The sequence below is a fragment of the Pistacia vera genome, unplaced genomic scaffold (assembly GCF_008641045.1).
Source record: "Pistacia vera cultivar Batoury unplaced genomic scaffold, PisVer_v2 Contig173, whole genome shotgun sequence".
Taxonomy (NCBI): Eukaryota; Viridiplantae; Streptophyta; class Magnoliopsida; order Sapindales; family Anacardiaceae; genus Pistacia; species Pistacia vera.
In genome coordinates, this window is record NW_022195823.1 from 611,728 (window position 1) to 634,099 (window position 22,372).

Sequence of the window (22,372 nt, forward strand, 5' to 3'; positions counted from 1 at the left end):
AGTGTGGTGTAATTTGCCTAATTGGTAGGCATCACAAAAAGTAACATGAGAACTGGCTGAAGTATTTAGTTTTGAAGGAAATTTGATATGCAAATTGGTTAGAATGTGATGGTGAACTTGTGAGTGAGGATGGCCCAATCTTTTGTGCCAAAGTAAGTAACCATCAGTGTTAACACATGCTGTCAAACAATGTGGAGCAATGGTATGTGTATGAGCAGTGCAATTTTCAATAGTGAATGTGCAAGCATTGATGTTGGCAAAAACAGAATATGAATCAGAAGTATGTGTTTGAGCTGAACATGTATTAGAATAATAAGTTTTATTATTCAGAGATGAACTACATTGATCAGTATTAGGATTATGGACTATATCATCATTATTTTTGCTGAACATAGACTGATTAATAGTATCATACTCAATGTAACTAATAGGATTACATTCAACAATGAATATGCAAGCTTTGATGTTAGCAGAAACAGAACACAAATCATCAGAAGTATGTGTTTGAGCAATGCATTTATCAGAACAAGAAGTTTTATTATTCAAAGAGGAACTACATTGATCAGTATTAGGATTATGGACTACATCATCATTATTTTTGCTGGACACACACTGATTGATATTATCAGACTCAATGTAATTAACAGGATTACGATGGATTTTATTAAGGGCACATTAACCTTGAACATCAGACTCAACTGACACGAAGGAAGCATAAAAGTGACCTTGAACATTAGGTTCAACTGAAACAAATGAAGTACCAGACTCAACTGAAACAAAGGGTTTTCTACAATGTTTTGACTTATATTGAAGACCTTGTGAAGCAAGAGTAGAAGTATTGGTAGAGGCTACATTAGAGGATGGTGCAGTGGCAGACAACAAATGAGGGACAAGTAAGGGTTGAGTGGAGGAGGAATTCAGTTGGTATAAACCACCTTTGAGATCCCCTTGCAGTAAAATTGCTCATGTGTACTTGTCCTTAACAACACAACAGTTAGAGTCAAATTCAATAATAACATTGTTGTCTTTAGTGAATTTAGAGATGCTAAGTAAGTTTTTTGTTATCTTAGGCATACATAGAATGTTTTTAAGGTGTAAACACTTGGAATAGTAGAATGACCAGTATGAGAAATAGGGAGATACTCACCACTGCCTACTTGAAGTTGATCCTTTCCAGAATAGTTTCTGCTGACATTTAGATGATTGAGGTTTAAGGTAACATGATCAGTTGCACCCGAGTCCATATACCATATTGGATCAGTAGGTGTGAGTGATGTAGCAAGAGCAAACTACTGTGGTTGTGAAGAGGACTATGCTGGAGGTGTTGAAGAGTGATAATGTTGATCAAGTGTTGAGTTTAAATGAGGACCAGCATTTACAAAATGAGCTTGGCTTTGACTAGACACCTGTTGACTAGGAACACCAAATCCATTAACAGCAGCATTATCAGCAGATAGACCAACACCAGAATTAAATCTGTCCGATGGAGTTCCAAAATAAGCAGTATGGGACTACTGAGAATGAGATAGTCCTCCAGATCCACTATATTACAGAGTACTAATTGTATATTGTCCAATGTTATTATACTGAGAGGCATTATAGTGAAAGTGGTTGTTGGGTTGTGGAAAAGGTGAACTGTCATAATAAGGCTGTTGTGATGTGTTAGCTGTAGAGGGTTGAATCATGCCATTATAGACAGAGTTATACCTGTGATAACACTGACCAGCAGAATGTCCTACTTTATTACATAGTTGACAAATCAATTTGCCTTTCCCAGCATTTTGACCTCTATCTTGAGTAATTTTAGAATCAGCAATGATAAGAGGTGAGGGACATGCAATCTTACCAAGAAGATGATATCCTCTGAACCAACAGTAGATATCACCTGAGAACTCCAAAAGCGATAATTGCTTTGAGTGAGTTTGGATTGATGACTTGTAAAGTGGTTGCTAGAGCTGACGCTGTTCGATTTGTTAACTGGTTCAACAATTCGTTTGAATTGTTGAGTCCATCAGTAGGTTTAGAAGGATTCACCATAGACGCAAGTCAGTGGCTCTAATACCATGTAAAAAAAGGAGGGATATCGAATTGAAGCAGAGAAAGAACAGAGAAAAGAACAAACTATTTTCTTGATTGATTAACTGAAGAGTAAAGCAAGCAGTTACACTTATAAGGAATAGTTCAGTAGCTTAGCTGATTCTCAAAACGACAATGTATAAGTAAACAAAACTTAACAACTGAAACGACAGCGTACAGGTCCAGTTCTTAACACTAGAGAATATTAACTTTGTATGGTCAATAATATCTAATAGTCTTTATATGTACTACAGTAAAACCTCTTTATAGTAATACTCTATATAAGAATAAACTCTATATAGTCATAAAAAATTATATTCCCAATTTGCGATAGTTATAAATAAGAATAAACTCACATTATAATAAGTTATAATTTTTCTAATTCCCGTCTTAAGGAAAGTTGCCTCTACATAATAATAATTATTTGTATATTGTAAAAAAAGATATGCTATGTTATATTTAAAGTTTGAGATGAAATAAAATATTTATCTAAAGTTGTTTAGGAGAATGATTTATGTTTTAGAGTTGTTACCACATCTTTTAACTTGCGGGTACATTACTCTCTAACATGGATATCTTTTTGTTGAAGCCAAAATATTTATAGCTTCTCAAGCATGTTTAAAACTTCTTGGCACGAAACTTTTTGTATTTTCGTTCTATCATTCTCATGATTATTTCCTTTCTCTTCTTGTTTAATTGTAGCAATGATTTCTTCTTTAATAGCATACATGACTTGTTGCTCATTTGGATGATTGAGAAAGACATTAATATCCATTCAATTATTGTAGTGAAGTTTTCGAATCTGATCACGCAATTCTACAATGACTCTTTGATTCTCCTCATCCACTTCATTTGTAACTTACAATTCATCAACATCAGGTGTCCTAATTTTGTAATACTTAAAATAATTGACAATTGTATGTGGCTTCACATCAATTTGACCATGCAACAATTGCATTTACAATTCCATCAATGACACTTATCTTTGCTGGTTCCAAGACACGATCTTCTATCCGTTTAAAAAATAGACAATTGAAGCGCTGAATTGAAATCCTGATACTATTAAAACATTAATCGAAATCCTAATACTGTACCACTTAAACATGAATTATAAAATAAGAAATTTTTGTAACTACACCTCTATTAAATTATAACCTCTTCATAGTAATAAAAATAGTTAGTCTCACCATTATGACTATAGAGAATTTTTACTGTATTTATGAGACAAAAAAAAAAAAAAGTGTCACTAGTAAACAATTAATGACAAAATTGGTCAAAAAATACCCATATTATGATCTTGGATAATTACTAAATATAATTTTAATGAGAGAAACAAAATTTACTAGATATATTTTAAGTGATTAAAAACGTACATTTTTTATGACACAAACAAAAGTCACTAGATATATTCTTAGCGACCGAAAATCCTAAAACTCCATTGGGATTGACATCTAGACTAAATAAATATCGATGAAGTATTTTATATAGTACAAAATTGAGTTAAAATGAAAATAAATCATAATTTAATTAGAAAAAAAATCATGCAATCATTATTTAATTAGGAAAAGACAAATTATGGAATTATTATTTAATTGAAAAAAGTGATTAAGCGAATTGCCAAAAGGAAGTATATCATCAAGAGTAAAGTTATTGAAGCCTAGGGCTGACGAACCGAGCTATTCACGAATAGCTCAATGTTCATTCGATAATAGCTTGATTCGATTCAATAACAAATTGTTCATAAACAGTTTGATATTCGTTCGATAATGTGTTCGATTCAAGTTTAAACATAGGGTATTCGTTTGATTATGTTCGTGAACATACTGCATTTGAGTGATTTATTCATTTGCAAATACCCTGTTCGCTTATTCGTTCGTTTATGTTCGAAAACATAATATACATTATTATATATATTTATAGAGTGCTAGGTTTATTAAGGATTTTCTATGGCTTAGTGTTAAAAATGCAATTCTTTTGATTTTAAGGTCTTTAGTTCGAGTTGCATCAATAACATATTTATATTTTTTTCATTTTTATATAATGTTTTGTTTAGTTTGAATGAATTTTTTTCAATGGTAATCAATAATAAAATACTATGATACTTTTGTTTTTTCATATATATAATATGTTTTGATTTTTTTTTTCAAATGACATCAATAATTAAATATATAAGTATATAGTGTTTTAATTAATAAATAATAAATTATTATAATATATAGCATGACAAATTTAATAAAATAATAGATTATGTGATCAAGTGATATATAACATAGCAAATCTAATAACATAATAGCTTTATATTTTTCCAAATGTAATCAATAATTAAATATTATGAGATAACATTTTAATTAATAAATAATAAATATAGTATGATAAATTGATGAATATAACATATTGTATAATCAAGTGATATATAACATGACAAATTTAATAGTATAATAGCTTAGTTAAACCTAAGTATATATATATATATATATAAACAAATTAATTATACATTTATATTAATCATATATACAATAAACTACTCTCGTACTAATATGAATTTATGAGTGTTGATATAAAATATATATGTAGACATTTAAAATATTTATGATAATTTATGTAATGATAATATATATATATGATAACCTATCATTTTGATAATTTAATAACATATTTAATTTATGACTAATATATGTATGATAATAATTTTGTATATACACAATTACACATTATATATAAAATAAAAACCCAATACCAACAAACTAACTCGGCCCAGCCCAAATTTGGTGTATATTTTTTATTCGAACATGTACTTACAAGTTATTCGAACGAGTTATTTGAATGATTAGTCGAATGATCACGAACAACTCATTTTGTTAACCGAACAAACTCAAACGATCATTCTATGTTCGATTGAGTTCGAACAACCCTTTGTGCTTATTGAACAATTTTCGAACGGGTGTGTTCGGTTCGTTTACAGCCCTATTATTATGGGTCTCGAAAAAGAGTTTGAATTAGGTTCAATAACAACACTCTATCATTAATATGATATAATGAAATTAGAATATATTAATCAATAAATACAGAGCTCAAAAAATTTGACGTGTCATATGAAATAATATGACTATTATATCCATGGATGTGTAAAGTTGTTCTAAAATATTTCAAGGCTAAAATAGATAATTTTTCACAAGGTGAGGGCAAAAGGAAAGCACTTCTCTTTTAACTAACTCGTTGGATGCTTGGCTGCTGGTTGGCTCTCATACCATATTTTTCACGTTATTGTCTTGGTTTTCTTTCGTTTATAGCAAATGAAAGTTGTTTTTAATTTAAGAACTTAGAAAATAAAAGAAGAAGCGTGTGACACTGACAACAAAAGAAAAAAAATGGTATATGATTATAGCAAAAGTGTTTATAAAAACTAAATTATTTATTAGAATTATGTAATATTTTTTAAAAAAACTAAAAATAATATTGACTTTTTTGGATTTGTGGGATGTTCAATAAACCTCAAAGATTAGTTGAAGTACACACAAATTGATCCAAACACCTAGTTACCAAAAAAATATTAGGATTATGATCATTTTGAAAAGAAGTACTCGCTCTAAAAAGTGTCATTTAGCAACCTTGCACTGCTATTATAAACTAAAGGCACGCCCTGGCTAGTGGCTATAGTGCGAGAATTAGCTTTAACCACGAGACCAACCCTTTTGAGATTTCATGATCCTAATATTAGCTTTAATTTGAGAATTACTATAATAATTGCTGAGAAGTTTCTGAGAGGATATAATTACAATAGAGTGATGATTGTGATTTAATTTAGAAAACAAATCCAGCTCAATATGTCTCTTTTAAGAAGAAACAAAAGAAGGATAACATCCCCATTGCATGGGGGCACACGTGAACGCAGATCAATCTAACTTAAGATGAACCACTCATGCCCACAGTTTTTAATATATATATATATATATATATATGAAGAAAAAGAATAAAAAAGTCTTACGCATATGGATTTACTGAAACTCTCTGCATTTAGCGATATGGTGTTACACGCATCTAGTCGATTAATGGAATGACATAATCCCGGGCCCTTTTTCTTTTAATTTAATCCCATCTTTTTTTTTTTTTTTTATTCCTTGTCGGTCAGAGGTAGCAAAGCAGGTTAATATGTCTGATTTAAGTCGTATTTTATAAACAAGTAATGAAATTCTCTAGTTAACATGTGATGTCCAAGACTTGTAGAGGCATCACAAGACCACCAAATACCACGACGAGGCCAGTGGCAACAGTGGCGGCCATTGTTGTGAAATTGTAGGATGAACATGGAGAAGAGTAAGAGAATCTCATGGATAGATTTTAAAATATTCCCGATGAAGTATTACAAGATCATCTGCCTGGAATTTGACATGGTTTTTGGTTTATTTGTTTAGGGTAGACATATTAAGATAAATGCTCAAGAAATTTCGTCATATATAATTCACAAAAAGGTCATAATTTTGAAATTCTACATACAGTGCCATTGGTGATTGGTCAGTGGTCACCATAAAATCTGTGAAGATAATAGAAAAAATCCAAAAACAGGAAGCTACGAGAATTATTATTGCTACTTAATCACTGCAATTATTGTTGAAGTGACTCATTGTCATGAACACAGAGAAAGCCAGACCCAGCTGTTGTGGAGAGAATAAAAAGTAACAGAAATAATTATTCCTTGTGTTTTTAATGTCATTTTTGGTCGTGGTTTGTGCTGCAGAAAACAAATGGAGATGCGATGGTTTCATGGAAGAACGTGGAGAAATAGGTGAAGAATTCTCAATGGAACTCAAAGGGTTCTTGGGGCAGTACCCAAATACATATATCCAGGCGATTTACCAGCCAGTGGTATAATTGTAAGAGGTGAAGTAGCATGGTATGCATTATTTTATTTCTTCCTTTAACTAAATTGTGTGAACTTGCATGGTTGAGGGTTTCAAATGAAATCTGGTGTGGCAGAATTGTACAATGTTTAAAAGTAATATAACTTTAGGGATAAGTATATGAAGTAGCATGGTTTAAGGTGACTGGCCTTTTCTAAAATCTGGTGTGGGATAAATAAGTAGCTGCTTATTTATTGCAACATGAAACTGTTTTGTTAAAAAACATGTCTTGCTTTTGCTATAGAGTTGTTTCATTTTGAAAATGAAAGTAGTCTTCTCTTTGTATATCTTTGAAGATGAGAAATAAACAAAGATAACAAAAATTAAGTTATGAATTTCAAATGCCCTATGGAACTGGGTTGATTTCTATTCCCTTTGTAACATATTCGAAACTGTGATTGGTAAAGTATATTGAGTTATGAAATTTGAATCTGACATTGAGTAACATCTAAGGCATAGTTTTTAACGCAATTACCGTGTATTTTTTTTTTTTTTTTTAGATAGAAAAATGTGTAGTTTCTTACAGATTCTGTGAAGGCAATAAAGTGCATCTCTATTTTCCCCATCTTTGTGGTCTTGAGTATATATGCATTATTCAATTTATTCATTCATTTGTCTTCAAGTTATGGATTTCTTAAATTATATCAGATGATGCAGACATATGATTTGTTTAATTTTTTGGTGATTGTAAATAATAAGTAATTAAGGTTGTTCAATTTTTATTTTTTACTTTTTGGGCTTGGTATCCAATCAGCTCCAGCTGGGAGGTTTGTAATATGTAGCTTCTGCTACTGGGTTGACATTAATGAAGTTGTGTTGCGTTTGGGTGTGATATTGATTGGTTTTTAATTGAGATTGTCACAAGATGTTCGTTGGTTGTAGGCATTGTTTTTGTTCCTTTTGGATGTCTATTTTGGTTGCTGTGTTGAACTATTTCCTAGCTAATTTGTTCATCATTATTGGTTGTTTGCTGAATATCAATAGAACTCCATCTTTTTGCTTGTTTTCTTGGCTGTTGGTTGTTATTGTTGCATTGGTTTGGTTGATTAATGGAAGGTTCCTATCAGTGTGATATTGATTAGTTGCTATTTCTTTTGGCTGTCTTTTTTATTTGTTGTATTGAACTGATTAGTTTTTAACTCGGCTGAAGGTTATTGTAAAATTCTGTTTCAAGTCTAGCACATCATGGAGATCCTCAACTTTTTGCATCACATGAAGCCGCATTAGTCCAGGAAGCAGCAGTTTTACCATCTTGGTCACCCAGGACAGCTTGAATTCAATGCATTTTTCTCTATGTATATATTATTAATCACATTTTGTTCTATGTATATTGAATCAAAATTCTGACAATATCAATGATGTTTTTCTGCCAACTTTTTAATCTAACCCTTTTTAAACTGCTAGTTTTAACTGTGCATTATTGAAGAGATTTGTATGGAATCCCAAATTTAGTTTGCTTTCTATTGAGTAAAATGCATTGTGATTCTGCAATCTAGATTGTTATTGGCTTAAAATTGACAAAATTAATGTAATATAATTTTAGCTGAGTTTGCAACACTTGCAAGGACAAAATGGTAATTGTACATGTCTCAGAATTTCAAATTCTCAATAGTTATTCATTACAAACATTAAGGACAAATTAGTCATCTAATTTTTACATATTGTTGGGGATATCAGAGTAATTTCGTAATAAAAAGAGAGGTATATAGGTAATTGACTATATTGACTTCACATATAATAATAATAAAAAATTATATTCACACAGTCAAGGGTATTTTCATCTTTACATTGAATATGACTATTTTTAACGGAAATTGTTAACAAAATTATTGCTTTGGGTGCTAAAATGGTATTTTAAAATTTGAGAGTGGAAAAATGTCATTACATCATTTTTTAGGTGAGAAAAAATCATTAACTCTTTCGTTAATACGCAAAATACAGTTCACTTTTTCAGTCAGCATTCAGCGAGTTACCAGGAGTTAGAATAAGATAGATTTTGTAAAGTGGAGACCAACGGATCAAATGGTGATGACTGAATCATTTGAAAATGATTCAAATGTTGAAAATTATATGTTTTTTTTTTTAGAATTATAATTTAAAAATTATTTAGTAATAGTTGATATGTTTCAATCTAATTATTTGGGAGAATTTAATTAAAAATAATTACTATATATAGGAAGATTCTACAACTCCTATTTTTTAATGCAGATTTAAACACAAATTTATGTTGTTAGATTAAACCAAAATAGATGGTCAAGATAAAGACCGAGTGAAAATAATATTTTCTAATATTCATGATATTAAGTTACATAAATATATTATCTCACCCCATTAATGGTAAAAAAGTTCAAGAAAAAAAAATATGTCTCATTGATTATAAATCATCTTTCTTTCTCATATTTGCTTTTCCACCGACAATTTATTGGTTTTACTCAAAAACTTTTTTATTTAATATAATATAAAACAAGATCGACAGCACACCCCTTTCGTTTACACTTATGATCAACCTCTAAATTAAAGTAAATTAATCGTAATTAATGGTTAGGATTGTATTTCATTTGAAGTTTCATTTAATGATAGTTGTCTTAAAACTTGTATTATGTTAGAAATTATAACTTTATTTCTTTTTATAATATTGATTTGTATAATTTAGAAGTATTTATATTATATATATGTATATACATATAATTCGAACCAAATGAAGCTCTGATCATTTATCAAAGAAAAAAGAACATATGATTCTTGTATGATTTATGATATTTTTTTTGGAAGAAAGTGTGTATATCTTTCACGTTTCAAGAATAACTAATACATTGAAGAATATGTAAATATACATTTAAAGAATCGATCAATTCTATTTCTATTTGTTCCATTAGAATAATCTAACGATCTCAAAGAATTAATCTTTTTATTAGCTATTGAACATCTTTTAATTGATAAAAAAAAAAAAATATATCTGAATTCTCATCACCAATACAATTGAAATGTTCTCCCGATAAACCAAAGATTCTTCATACCATTGAATACTGTAGAAACTAATACCTACCTACTTTATAAACAACAATAACATGATTAAATTAATATTACAACATATTTCAAGTTGTTGAAACCCTAGTTAGTAAATACGGGTACGGCAAAAAAACGGTACGGGAATTATACGGGTATAATACGGTAAACGGTGAAAAATACGTTTATAAAAATTCGGCTATAAAATTCGGATACGGGAAAAATACGGTACGGGTATATACGGGTTTAATACGATGCATTGTCAATAATACGTTTTGAAAAATACGGCAATATCAATCTTAGTTTTAACACTTTTATGGACTACCTGATTAAAATCAACAGAATATTTCAAATGCAAAGTATTCAATTGACCAATAACACAAATACATANTTGTAAAAAGATAAGAGAAGAAAAGGTTGTTGCGATGGGGAACCCATGAGTGACAGAGAAGAATAGTCCCACATACATGCCGCCTTCAATGAGCGGCCTCAGAATCAGAAAGAAGTAAGTGTACAGTTTATTAGAAGTATATGTGGATGAGAATTGTACCAACATAATTTACCTACATGCACCCGCCTTTATTGAGCGGCCTCAGAATCAGAAAGAAGAGTTGTACAGTCCGATAGAAATGCATGTAGATGAGGACTGCACCCACTCACATGGATAGGCTTCCGAATCTATGCCTCAACCGAGTCCGATCGGCATAGAAATAACGAAAGAATAGAAAGAAAGAAAGAATAGTAAGAACTAAAGAGTAGAAAGAAAGAAAGAATAGAAAGAAAGAAAAAAAGAATAGAACGAAAGAAAGAATAGAACGAAAGAAAGAATAGTAAGAAAGAAAGAATAGTAAGAAAGAAAGAATAGAACGAAAGAAAGAATAGAATGAAAGAAAGAATAGTAAGAAAGAAAGAATAGAACAAAAGAAAGAATAGAACATAGAAAGAAAGAACAGAACAGAAAGAAAGAAAGAATAGAACACAAAAAGAAAGAACAGAACAGAAAGAAAGAAAGAATAGAACACAAAAAGAAAGAACAGAACATAAAGAAAGAAAGAAAGAATAGAACATAGAAAGAAAGAACAGAACAGAAAGAAAGAAAGAATAGAACACAGAAAGAAAGAACAGAACAGAAAGAAAGAAAGAATAGAACACAGAAAGAAAGAAAGAATAGAACACTGAAAGAAAGAACAAAATAGAAAGAAAGAAGAGAAACAGAAAACAGAAAACAGAAAAGAAATTGCATTCTTTATGCATTTATGCACATGCATCATGGCATTCATATTATTCAGAATTAGTTTCTCCAATTGTGCTTACATGTTAGTAAGTAAGAAACAAGAATAGAGAAAAACAGAGAGATAGAAGAGAAAAAGAATAAAGAAAGAACAGAGAAGAAGAGAGAAGTGTGATGTAAGGAAAGAATTCAAAATATGAGCAACGAAGATAGAATGGTAGCATAGCGGGTTTACTTACTGAGCAATTAGTGCTTTCAATGTTTTTGCAGGTAGTAGATGAGATGCGGTCGCTTGGAATGTCAAGATGCCGAAGGGTCGGGCAACAATGTCGAGCTTCTTGAGAAATTTATTTACACTATGTATAGTTTTGTATATATAAAGAAAAATTGGGCCCATTATTTTATACTCATCTACATGTATATTTTTGTAATATTTATATATAATGAGTTTTACTGTTTATTTTACGAGTATACTAGGTAGAGAGAGAGTCATTACAATTTAAAACAAAAACTCGGTTCTGAATTTGATATGAAGGACTTAGGAGTTCCTAAGAAAATACTAGGAATGGCAATAAATAGAAATAGAGTTGGTTGTGAACTTAAAATTTAGCAGCAGTCATACTTGTAGAAATTGGTTGCTAAATATGGGATGTCTGGCTCAAAAATGGTATCTATGCCTTTAGCCAATCACTTTATGTTAAGTAAATCTCAAAGCCCCAAGTCTGATTCTGAGTTGGTTAAAATGGAAAATGTACCTTATTCTAATGCAATAAGTTCAGTTATGTATGCTATGATTAGTACTAAACCAGACATGTCATTTGCTATTTCTCTGCTTAGTAGGTTTATTTCTAATCCTGGAACTGAACATTGGTATGCATTAAAATGGTTGTTGAGGTATATCAATAGTACATCACATGTTGGTTTGGAATATTGTAAGAGAGGTAATGCACTTGATCTTGTGGGGTATGTAGATTCTGATTTTGCAGGAGACAGGGATACTAGGAAGTCAACTACCTCTTATTTCTTCACTTTTGGTGGAAATTGTGTGAGTTGGAAGTCTCAGCTACAACCAATTGTAGCACTATCCACAACTGAGGCAGAATATATAGCAGTGGCAGATGTGTTTAAGGAAGCTTTGTGGCTTCGAGGAATTATGTCAGAAGTAGAACTAATGGATGGTGTAGTGACAATATATTATGATAGCCAAAGTGCAATACACTTGAGTAAAAATCTTGTCTACCATGAGAGGACCAAGCATGTGGATGTTCGATTCCATTTTTTTAGAGACTTGGTAGCACGGGGAGTGATTAATCTGAAAAAGGTGGCGACTGAAGACAATCCGACAGATTTAGGTACCAAAGTTGTTACTACTGCCAAGTTCAAGCATTACTTGGACTTGTTGTTTATAAAATAGGTATCAGTAACTGAGCTATGAAGGAATATGTAGTGGGTTAGCTACACTAATGAGATTCTGGAACTGATGGTAGTGTTTAAGGGCTTCAAGGTGGAGATTGTTGAAGTGAAGTCGCTAAAACGCTGTCGCATGTGCTTAAAATGAATGAGTTGTGCACCGTCGTTTTAACATGCTTGGGAGAATGCTGATCGTTGATGGCAACATTGATCCAATGGCTGAGATTTACACTTCAAGTCAACATTACAAGCAGCCCCAAAAAGTGCAGTAACAAATTAGTCTTCTTCTCTTTTTCGTGAAAAACAAAGTGCTCTCAAATTTTTCCAGTTTTCAGTCCAAAAATCAGTGTAGCTTCAGTGAGTGAGTGATTAGTTCTTAGTCATTCTGTGAGGGTTGTTTGTTCTCTCAAAGATTAGAGATACTAGGAAGAGTTTCTCTAGATTAGGAGTTACAAAGTGAGTTTTGGTTATGATTGACTGAAAGATTGATCGATCTTTGTTCTTGTAATTGTAAGTTCTTGATTAATTAGTGCAGTGAGCCCCAAATATTCTGGAGCTTAATGTGGATGTAGTCTATCCAATCTTGGATAGGTGAACCATGGTAAAAACCTTGTGTTTGTTCTTGATTGTGTTATTGTGTGGATTGTTTTGGCTGTGTGATTCATTGATATTGGAGATTGATTATTAGGCTTGAATCTTAACAATATCAAATTCTGTGTCACTCTTATGCATTTAGATCAGCTTAATGTGATTTGAACTAAATTATTCAACCAAAAAAACCAACTCAGATTAATATAAATTCCCCCATGTTAGCGTAACAAGCTTTTCAATTCAAGTAAAGAAGGGTGAATAAAAATAATTAACAGAGAGGTCTGCCTTCATCGTGTCATCTGTAATTGCTAATAATCTTTCAAATTGAACAAAATTGAAGGTAATTTTTTGTTGAGAACATACCTCTTTTCAATCTTGATCTTTAGCTAAAACTGGATCATTGCTTTGTTGTGATCGCTTTCAAAGCCGGACAAGTTGAATGGTAATTCTCCGGACAGAGGCTAATGAAATTGGCTTGTTTTTGCTTTCCACATCAATCATATTCACCGCGAAGCCAAGAAAGCCAGGTGGAGACTTCCCATTAGGCCTTAGAATATCAAGCCTCCTTTGTGGATCATCAGCTACAAACTCACCGACAAAAGGTTTGGAGAAAGAAAAAAAATTAGAATGTCTGCAGATACAAGTCTATATAATTAAGGAAAGCAGAAGTCGAATTGATGTCTCAAATTTTCAAGACATATGATCAGAAACTGGTCATGTATAGTCCTCCCAATTGAAGCACCAAGCCCATGAAGACTAGAACTTTTAATAATGCAGCCCTCTTTTTCTAGAGCCTTAAAACCTTCGTAAGTCTTGCAAACAATTGCAAACATAGTGTCCATTCCTAAGTACTCAGAGAAAAGCCTACACCCCAAATAAGATGAAAAAAAATGTGAAGCATGGGGTATTAGTGAAAACATTTAGCTTTGTCACACTTGCTGAAAATACAAAAGCTAGAAATTAAACATGAATTCTAACCATTAACCGTCTCTGCAACAATGTACAACGTAACCTCACTCACCATTCAGGAGCAAACAACACTACAACAGCGTGCAAGCTTTAAGGATGAATCTACAGGCAACAAATTCAATGGATTATATATTTGTCTGCAGAAAATCATGAAATACAACAAATGCTTGGCCATTGGAAAACTTAAAAAGGTCCTTATTGATGGGAAACAACAAAATCAGTTAATTATAAACAAGAAAAAGCAACCAGAAACAAGCCAATACAAAAAGCACAACATCACCAGAGAAAGATGAAGAAAAAGATAGAATACATGATCAATCAACCTGCTAAGATTTTCATCCACAACTTTGCCAAGTGAAGCAACAATACCAAGAACATCCTTGGTTGGTTGAAGATGTGATGCCTGAGAGCCATGACGTGTTTTCAGCTTACAAAAAACACCTGCAGCAGATTTTTCATGCTGGAGAATCTGCCCTGTTGTTTCCTCCTCACTTTGAAGGTTGAAATGGTCCTCATTCTCAGTCTTAGGTCCACTTGAAGAATAATACTTGCCAAGAATACTGATAGAAAGCTTATAAGAAAAAAAAACACAAATACGAAAACAAGATCAAAGTGTGTCATACAAAACTAAAAGAAGTCAAAACCTCAAAATACTTCAAAATTTGAAGTAAATGAAAGATTTCTTCAAGTAAACAGATTTCACCTGAAGTCCAGAATCCTTTTCCTTCCCTTTTTGATGCATAAGCTGTGTGACTAGGTTTACCATCTAGATTTTCAATAAAAAATTACATGATGTGTAGTTACATTTAAGGGTGCCATTTCAAGAATCTTTTTTTTATCACTAACAACCATTCCTAGGAGACAAGGCTTGATCTAGTGGCTAAAGTAAAAGTTACAATAGAGAGCTACACGGTATACAATACAATGGTTATAGTACGTCAACCAAAACCCTATCCAAATTGTCGAATCTATCTTATGAATCTGGGCACCACCCATTTGCTCTAGCTGCTAGATTGCAGGGTTTATCACGAACTATTTGCCTTGACATTTTCTCTGCAAATTTCAGATGGAGTTGATGTACATGATTCATGTACTGGATTAAAAGAAAATAACCTTGTGATTCAACTATAGAGTCATCTAATTGTTGCTTTAGGACTTCAAAAGTTTTATGTGGTCCTCATGCAGCTGATTTTCAGGCCTAGGATTTGTAGATCATCTTGAAGTCTCTGCAAGATGTAAAATAGAGCAAAGCATATGTGATACAACACGCGAAGTGCGGGTGTACAAGAAGCGTGGGAAGGAGCACCAGGGGATCAATATACTAAAGAAGCACTAAAATGTGAATTGAAGGTAGTGGGACAGGTGGCAAAGATTACTGGAGGAAGGTAAATCTATTAGTAGAAGAAATGAATAAAAGGAGCAGCAGAAGGGTAAATAGGCATCGAGAAAGAAGTGAGGAAAAGGGGAGGTAGCTGGCCCTCGAAGTCCAACATATCAGTTCTTTATGTTTAGTGGTTTCTCTTATTTTCAGTGTAGTTATTAAATCCAGTAGTTCTTTATTTGAGAGAGATCTAGAGTGGTGTAAACGAATTATCAATGAAATACCTCTCTTCTGTTATTTTGGAACTCTAGAGGTTGCTATAAACTGCTGTTGTTTCGGGTACGAGCTTGTATGTGTGAGTGATTGAGAAATCTAGGTGGGTTCGCAACAAATTGGTATCAGAGCATGATCATGCACCTATGTGGCAGCGCACGCGTGGCAGGCTGCCCGTGGCAGGCTGACCTGGGCCTGGGTGCTACCCCGAGAAAGGGCATGGAGGCCCGAGGGAAAGGGGATCCGCGTAGTCACCCAAGGGGTAAAGAGGTCGAGGGGGTATAAGAGGGCCGACGTAGACGCGATTGCGGAAGCGTGATGGAATGTTAGGATCTCACATTGAAAGGGAAAAGGGTGGGCATGAGGTTAAAAGGCTTGGGCACCCTCCCTTGCAAGCCGGTTTCCAAGGAGAGTTCTACCTAAGCCCATGAAAAGACCCATGGCCCAGCCCAAATTGGGAGTTATTGGAGTGGGTTCCTATCAATTGGTATCAGAGCAGGTGTGTGTGTGGGTTTATGGTGCAACAGAATGGAATCTAGGCTTGAAAAGTGTGGAACGGGAGGTAACGAAATTGGGCGTGGATATGGGGACAATTGTGAATGCTTGTAGAGATACAGAGTTGGATGAGGAGAAAGGATGAAGAAGAAGCTGGGCGTGGGAACAAAATTCATCTAGAAACGTGAGAAATCAGGAAGGGGAGAATCAAAACAGAGTAAGTGGATCAGGGAGTTTGGGACAAAGTCAAAGTGAGTTGGGAGGAAGAAACTGGAATACCCATTTTCATGGGTGAAGATCCTACGGGTGGATCTTTAGAATGAAAGGTATTTTTCTCTGAATGGATTCCTGTGATGGTAAACTAACAGCTGCGGCAGTGTGCATGGAAGGGGAAGCCATAACTGGTATCAATGGATGGAAGTCAGAGCACCTGTAACCTCTGGCCATCGTTTAAACTCGCTTTAATTCAGAGATTCAGCGGATCTCAAGAGAGTAACCCTTATGAAACTCTAATGGCCCTGAAGCAAAACAGTACAGTCGCTGATTATAGAAGAAGATTCGAAGCTGTAGTGCTTTGTGGTGGAAGAGAAGGAAGAGATCCGAACGCTGCGTTTCTGAATGTTAAAGGCAGAAATTCAGGCTGAGCTAAGGTTGATCCAGCCCATTTCTCTTCTCAAACAATAGAAAAAGCCCACAGAGTAGAGGAACGTAACTGGGCTTTAGAAGAACTTAAGACAGGTCCAGCAAGAGCCATAGGTGGAATGGGCCAGGATTAAATGTCGGGTCAAACCATTTGGGATCTAGGAGTTTTTAACCCGATATCCAACACCCGACCCGGAGATTCAATTATAAGCCCCAAATTTGACTGAATCCCTAAAATCGAACTCCTTCTCAAATTCTTTCTCGAATTTACTCCAATTTCTCAAATCCTGGGCGAAGAAAAGCAGAGGGTGACGTCGTGGGTTCATCCATGAATTCCTCTCCTCGTGAATACACCTCTACAAACTTCAGATCCTTCGACATAAACCATCCACCGCGACGGGAATTTCCCTTTCGAAAAATGACGGAGGCCGAAATACAGAGGAAAAAAGAAAAAGGGTTGTGTTTCAAGTGTGATGGGAAGTATTTCTTTGGCCATAAGTGTGGAGAAGCAATTTCAAGTAATCTTGTTGATGAGGAAGAAGAAGAATTGGATCCAGGGGAATGGAAACCAGTGAAGAACGACGACAGAACAAAACCAAGGTAATGTTGAAATTCCCTTAGCTCGGTTGTGGGAATCAATGGCCAAAAACGATGAAGTTGAAGGGCACTATATGGGTTAGGAGGTTATTATCTTGATTGACAGTGGGGCTTCCCACAATTTCATTAGCCGAGAGTGGTTGAGCTGGGTATGGTTGTAGAAAGAACATGCGTTGGAGTGAGAGTTGGTGATGGATATAAGTCCGATGTGAGGGAGAGTGTAAGCAGTATGTTTGGAAGTCCAGAGGGTACAAATAACTAAGATTTTTTTCCTTTGAAATGAGCAGTGCAGATGTAGTGTTAGGCATGGCTTGCTTGAAATTAGGGAAACTACAATGAATTGGAGGAGCAGGTGAGAAATTAAATTGGGTGAGGAAACGGGGACAATTGTAGGGGATCCTGCACTTAGCAAAACAATGGTTTCTGAAAGCCATGATCCGAACGTTGAGAAGTGAGGGAAATGGATACATGGTTGAATTTGGGCAGCTGCAAAAACAGTCAGACGAAGAGGTCAATGTCAGTAGCACGCTGTTTCCGATGTTGGAAACTTTCAGATCCGTATTTGAGCCTCTACGGATTTGGCCCTAGCAGACCCCCAAGACCATGCAATTAGGTACTGCAGATGCCCAACCCCCAAAACTTAGGCCTTATAGATATCCGTTTTACCAGAAAAAACGAAATTGAGAAAATCATTGGGGAGATGTTGCCTCAGGAATTATTAAGGCTAGTATTAGTCCTTTTTCCCGTCCAGTGTTGTGGTTAAGAAAAAAGATGGTGGTTGGGGTTTTGTGTAGACTATAGGGCACTTAATAATTGACCATTCCCGAACGATTTCCCATTCCGGCCATTGATGAACTGTTCGATGAACTTGAGGGGGCTGAGGTATTTTCCAAGCGGACTTAAAGTCTGGTTACCATCAAATCGAGTGCGTTGAAGACACGCACAGACGGCTTTCCGCACTCATGAAGGGCATTACGAATTCCTTGTTATGCCTTTCGGATTGACCAACGCCCATCCACATCAAGCTTTGATGAACGAGGTATTCAGGTCTTACCTTCGGAATTATTCTTGGTTTTTTTTGATGATATTCTTGTGTACAGCAAGTCAATGGAAGACCACATGCAGCACCTCAGTTCTACATTTCAGAAGCTACAGGAACACCAATAGTGGCCAACTGAAAAAAATGTTCCTTCGGGCAACCCCAATTGAATTTGGGCCATGTTATTTCAGCAAACGGATGGCTGTGGATCCCTCTAAATTGAGAGTATCGTCGACTGGCCCGCCCGAAAGATATTAAAACACTCAGAGGGTTCCTTGGACTGACCGGATACTACAGACGGTTTGTCAAGGGTACGGTAAAATGCACTTCCCGACTACAATGTTAAAAAATGATGCCTTCATTTGGGGTGAGCAACCGCAGGCCGCATTTGAAGCTCTAAAATCTGCCCTGACAGTGTCGTACAGTGCTACGAATGCCGGATTTCTCTAAACAGTTGTTATTGAAACGGACGCATCAGGATGTGGGTTGGGAGCTGTCTTAATGCAGGAAGGTAGGCCCCTTGCATTTCTTAGTAAAGGATGTCAGCCATTCGAAACTCAAATCAGTTTATGAAAGAGATTGATGGCTATTGTATTAGCAGTACAGAAGTGGAGACATTATTTGTTAGGCGACGCTTCCTTATCAGAACTGATCAGAAAGCCTTCATTTCCTTACTGAACAGAGGTTGCTGAATGAAGACCAACAGAAATGGGTGTTAAAACTGCTGGGTTACAGTTTGAAATCAGTACAACCGGGCCAGGAACAAAGCGGTTGATGCCTTATCCAGGCGGCCAGAGAGTGTGGAAATTAACGCCATCCCAATGGGTTTTTCGGAGGGTTGGAGGAATTGGAAGGACCATCCAAAAAGATGACAAGTTGCGGTAGCTACACCAGCAACTTATGGTGACCCTCATTGCCATCCTCCTTTCAAGCTAATGGTAGACACCTTATGTATCATAACAAGTTGGTTGTTCCGAAACAAGGCCCCCATCAAAAACTTTTGCATGAATTCCACTCATCCCCGATGGAGGTCACTCTGGATTTTTCAGAACTTACAAAAGGCTGATGAATGTGTTTTATTGGGATGGAAGAAGAGGGATATCCAGACGTATGTGAACTCCTGCAGTGTGTGTCAACAGAATAAATATGAAGCACTGCGGCCAGCCGGATTATTACAACCTCTCCCTATTCCCGTTTAGGTTGGGAAGCATTCATGGACTTTATAGTGGGACTCCCAAAAGTGCACAATGTGGATACTATCTGGTGGTGGTCGACAGACTCACTAAATACAGTCATTCCTCACACTCAAACACCCTTTTACAGCAAAGGAAGTGGCAGCAGCCTTCATTAAAGATATAGTTAAGCTTCATGGGTTTCCACGAACGATTGTTGGGATTGCGATCGGGTGTTTATGAGCCATTTTGGGGAGAATGTTCAAGCAGGCTGGAACTAAACTTCATATGAGTCGGCTTATCATTGCAAACGGAGGTTGTTAATAGGTGTTTAGAAACTTATCTCTGCTGTTTTGTGGGAAATCGCCTCGGCAGTGGCCTCACTGGATTCCGTGGGCAGAATTTGGTTCAACACTACATATAGCAGCTCCACGGCATGAGCCCTTTAAAGCATTATATGGACGAGATCCTCCAGCATTGCTGAAATACACAGACCATAACTCTCGGTGGATGAAGTTAATCAACAAATGCAGACCCGCAACAGCATTTTCTGAGCTTAAGGGAAACCTGCACAACGTCAAAACCGCATGACAACTTCTGCCAATGCAAAGAGAAGGGATGTCCAGTTTGAAGTGGGTGAATCTGCCTACGAAGCTACAGCCTTACCGTCTGAAATCTTAGCTTGCCGCAGTAATGAAAAGCTAAGTCCTAGTTTTATGGCCCCTACCAGTCCTTGAGAAAATTGGTTCAGCCGCTACAGGTAGACTACTAGAAACTGCCCGTATCCATAGTATTCATGTGTCTCAACTCAAAAAGGTCAATTTCCATCACACATATCAGCCTCTTCCGGATTCACTGAATGAGGATTTGGTCTTGTTGTTGAACCAGAGGAAGTGCTTAAGCTCCGCAGGTTAATCAATGGGGAAAGGGAGGTTCTTGTTAAGTGGACGGGGTTACCCCACCATGAGAACACTTGGAAGAAATGACACCCTGAAACTGCAATTTCCTTCATTCCACCTGAGGACAAGGTGGCTCTCTTCGTGAGGGTAGTGATACAACACGCGAAGTGCGGGTGTACAAGAAGCGTGGGAAGGAGCACCAGGGGATCAATAATATTAAAAGAAGCAACTAAAGTGTGAATTGAAGGTAGTGGGACAGGTGGCGAAAGATTACTGGAGGAAGGGTAAATTCTGTTAGTAGAAGAAATGAATAAAAGGAGCAGCAGAAGGGTAAATAGGCATCGAGAAAGAAGCGAGGAAAAGGGGAGCTAGCTGGCCCTCGAAGTCCAGCATATCGGTTCTATTATGTTTTAGCTTGGTTTCTCTTATTTTCAGTGTAGTTAATTAAATCCAGTAGTTCTTTATTTGAGAGATGATCTAGAGTGGTGTAAATTGAATTATCAATGAAATACCTCTCTTCTGTTATTTTGGAACTCTAGAGGTTGCTATAAACTGCTGTTTGTTTCGGTTACGAGCTATTGTATGTGTGAGTGATTGAGAAATCTGGGTGGGTTCGCAACAATATGTCATTCGATCATTGTGTTTCAAAGTTGGACACACTATTAAGAAAACATATACAACATAAAATTAGAACATAGTAAAATATAATGCATCTAGCTATATCCTTAGTCAAAAGCATAAAACAAAATATGCTTTTTCCTTTAGAAAGAAAGTAAAATAAAATTTTAAACTAGTTCCAAGATATTGTTTTTTCCAAACAACCTAAGAATGGTAAAAGATAGCTTCTGCTTGTGGATTTCCTCCATTTTGCATTCCAACTACAGAAGTTTCCTTCTAAACTTGCACTGATGCTGATGAATCTTGGAAAGACAAAACATTTGTTTGAATTGACAGCTGCAAATGAGAGGGACAATCATGGCTTTGCAAACATCAATTTACAGCAAAAACATTACAGATGGATATTACTGGTACGTGCACAGGATTTGACTTTCTCCTAGACTCTTCCTCATATTTTCCATCGAAAACAAAGCAAAAAGAAGAAAACCAGAAAACAGGAAAATATAACAGGCTAGGTAGTTCCTGTTTTATTACATTTCAACATTAGTTTGCAATAATGCATGAATCATTCAAAGATGCACTAGTCTAAAACACACAGCCCCAAAGATGCCCTCTTCCAAAAAGAGAACTATATCAACTTTAAAAAACAAATTGTGGTTTTGCAATCAGGGAATAGCTCGTCTACATCCAAACAAAAAGATGCTACCACTTTTCAGTACTACCAAGACTTCAAGGATGCAAAAAAAAAAAAGTTGATATTTTCAACATCATAAATTATAATAAAAATTGGGATTGTCAAAATTATATTTGTATTTTTTTAGCTTGAAATTATTTGCTACTAGCATTGGTATAAGAAGGTAAAAACTTCCAAGATTTACAATTTTCGCAAAAAAGTTTTTCACATCAAAAAGCTTTTTACGTTTTTCACTAGCTAGACTTACACAGAAGCATCACAAAAGAAAATTTAAAAGAAAACTCATTAAAGTAACTTTATATCACCAAAACCTCAATTTCTCACTGAAAGGACTAACACGCTTGACATAATAATTCAGGAACTTAACCACGCAACATTCATGAGCAAAGAACAAAAAAAGAATCTCTGCAAATAGCAAGAACAATTTGCAATCAACCATTG

At 35.0% G+C, this 22,372-nt stretch overlaps 1 protein-coding gene and 1 pseudogene across 1 annotated transcript; one reads left to right on the forward strand and one right to left on the reverse strand.

The window, feature by feature from the left end:
- The first annotated feature begins 11,875 nt into the window (after window positions 1–11,875).
- Window positions 11,876–12,625, forward strand: LOC116125881 (secreted RxLR effector protein 161-like). The gene has a single exon (XM_031411595.1). The coding sequence runs from the start codon at window positions 11,876–11,878 to the stop codon at window positions 12,623–12,625; it is 750 nt and encodes a 249-aa protein (XP_031267455.1).
- Window positions 12,626–13,632: 1,007 nt separating this feature from the next.
- On the reverse strand, window positions 13,633–16,717 carry LOC116125882 (annotated as a pseudogene).
- Between the last annotated feature and the right edge of the window lie 5,655 nt (window positions 16,718–22,372).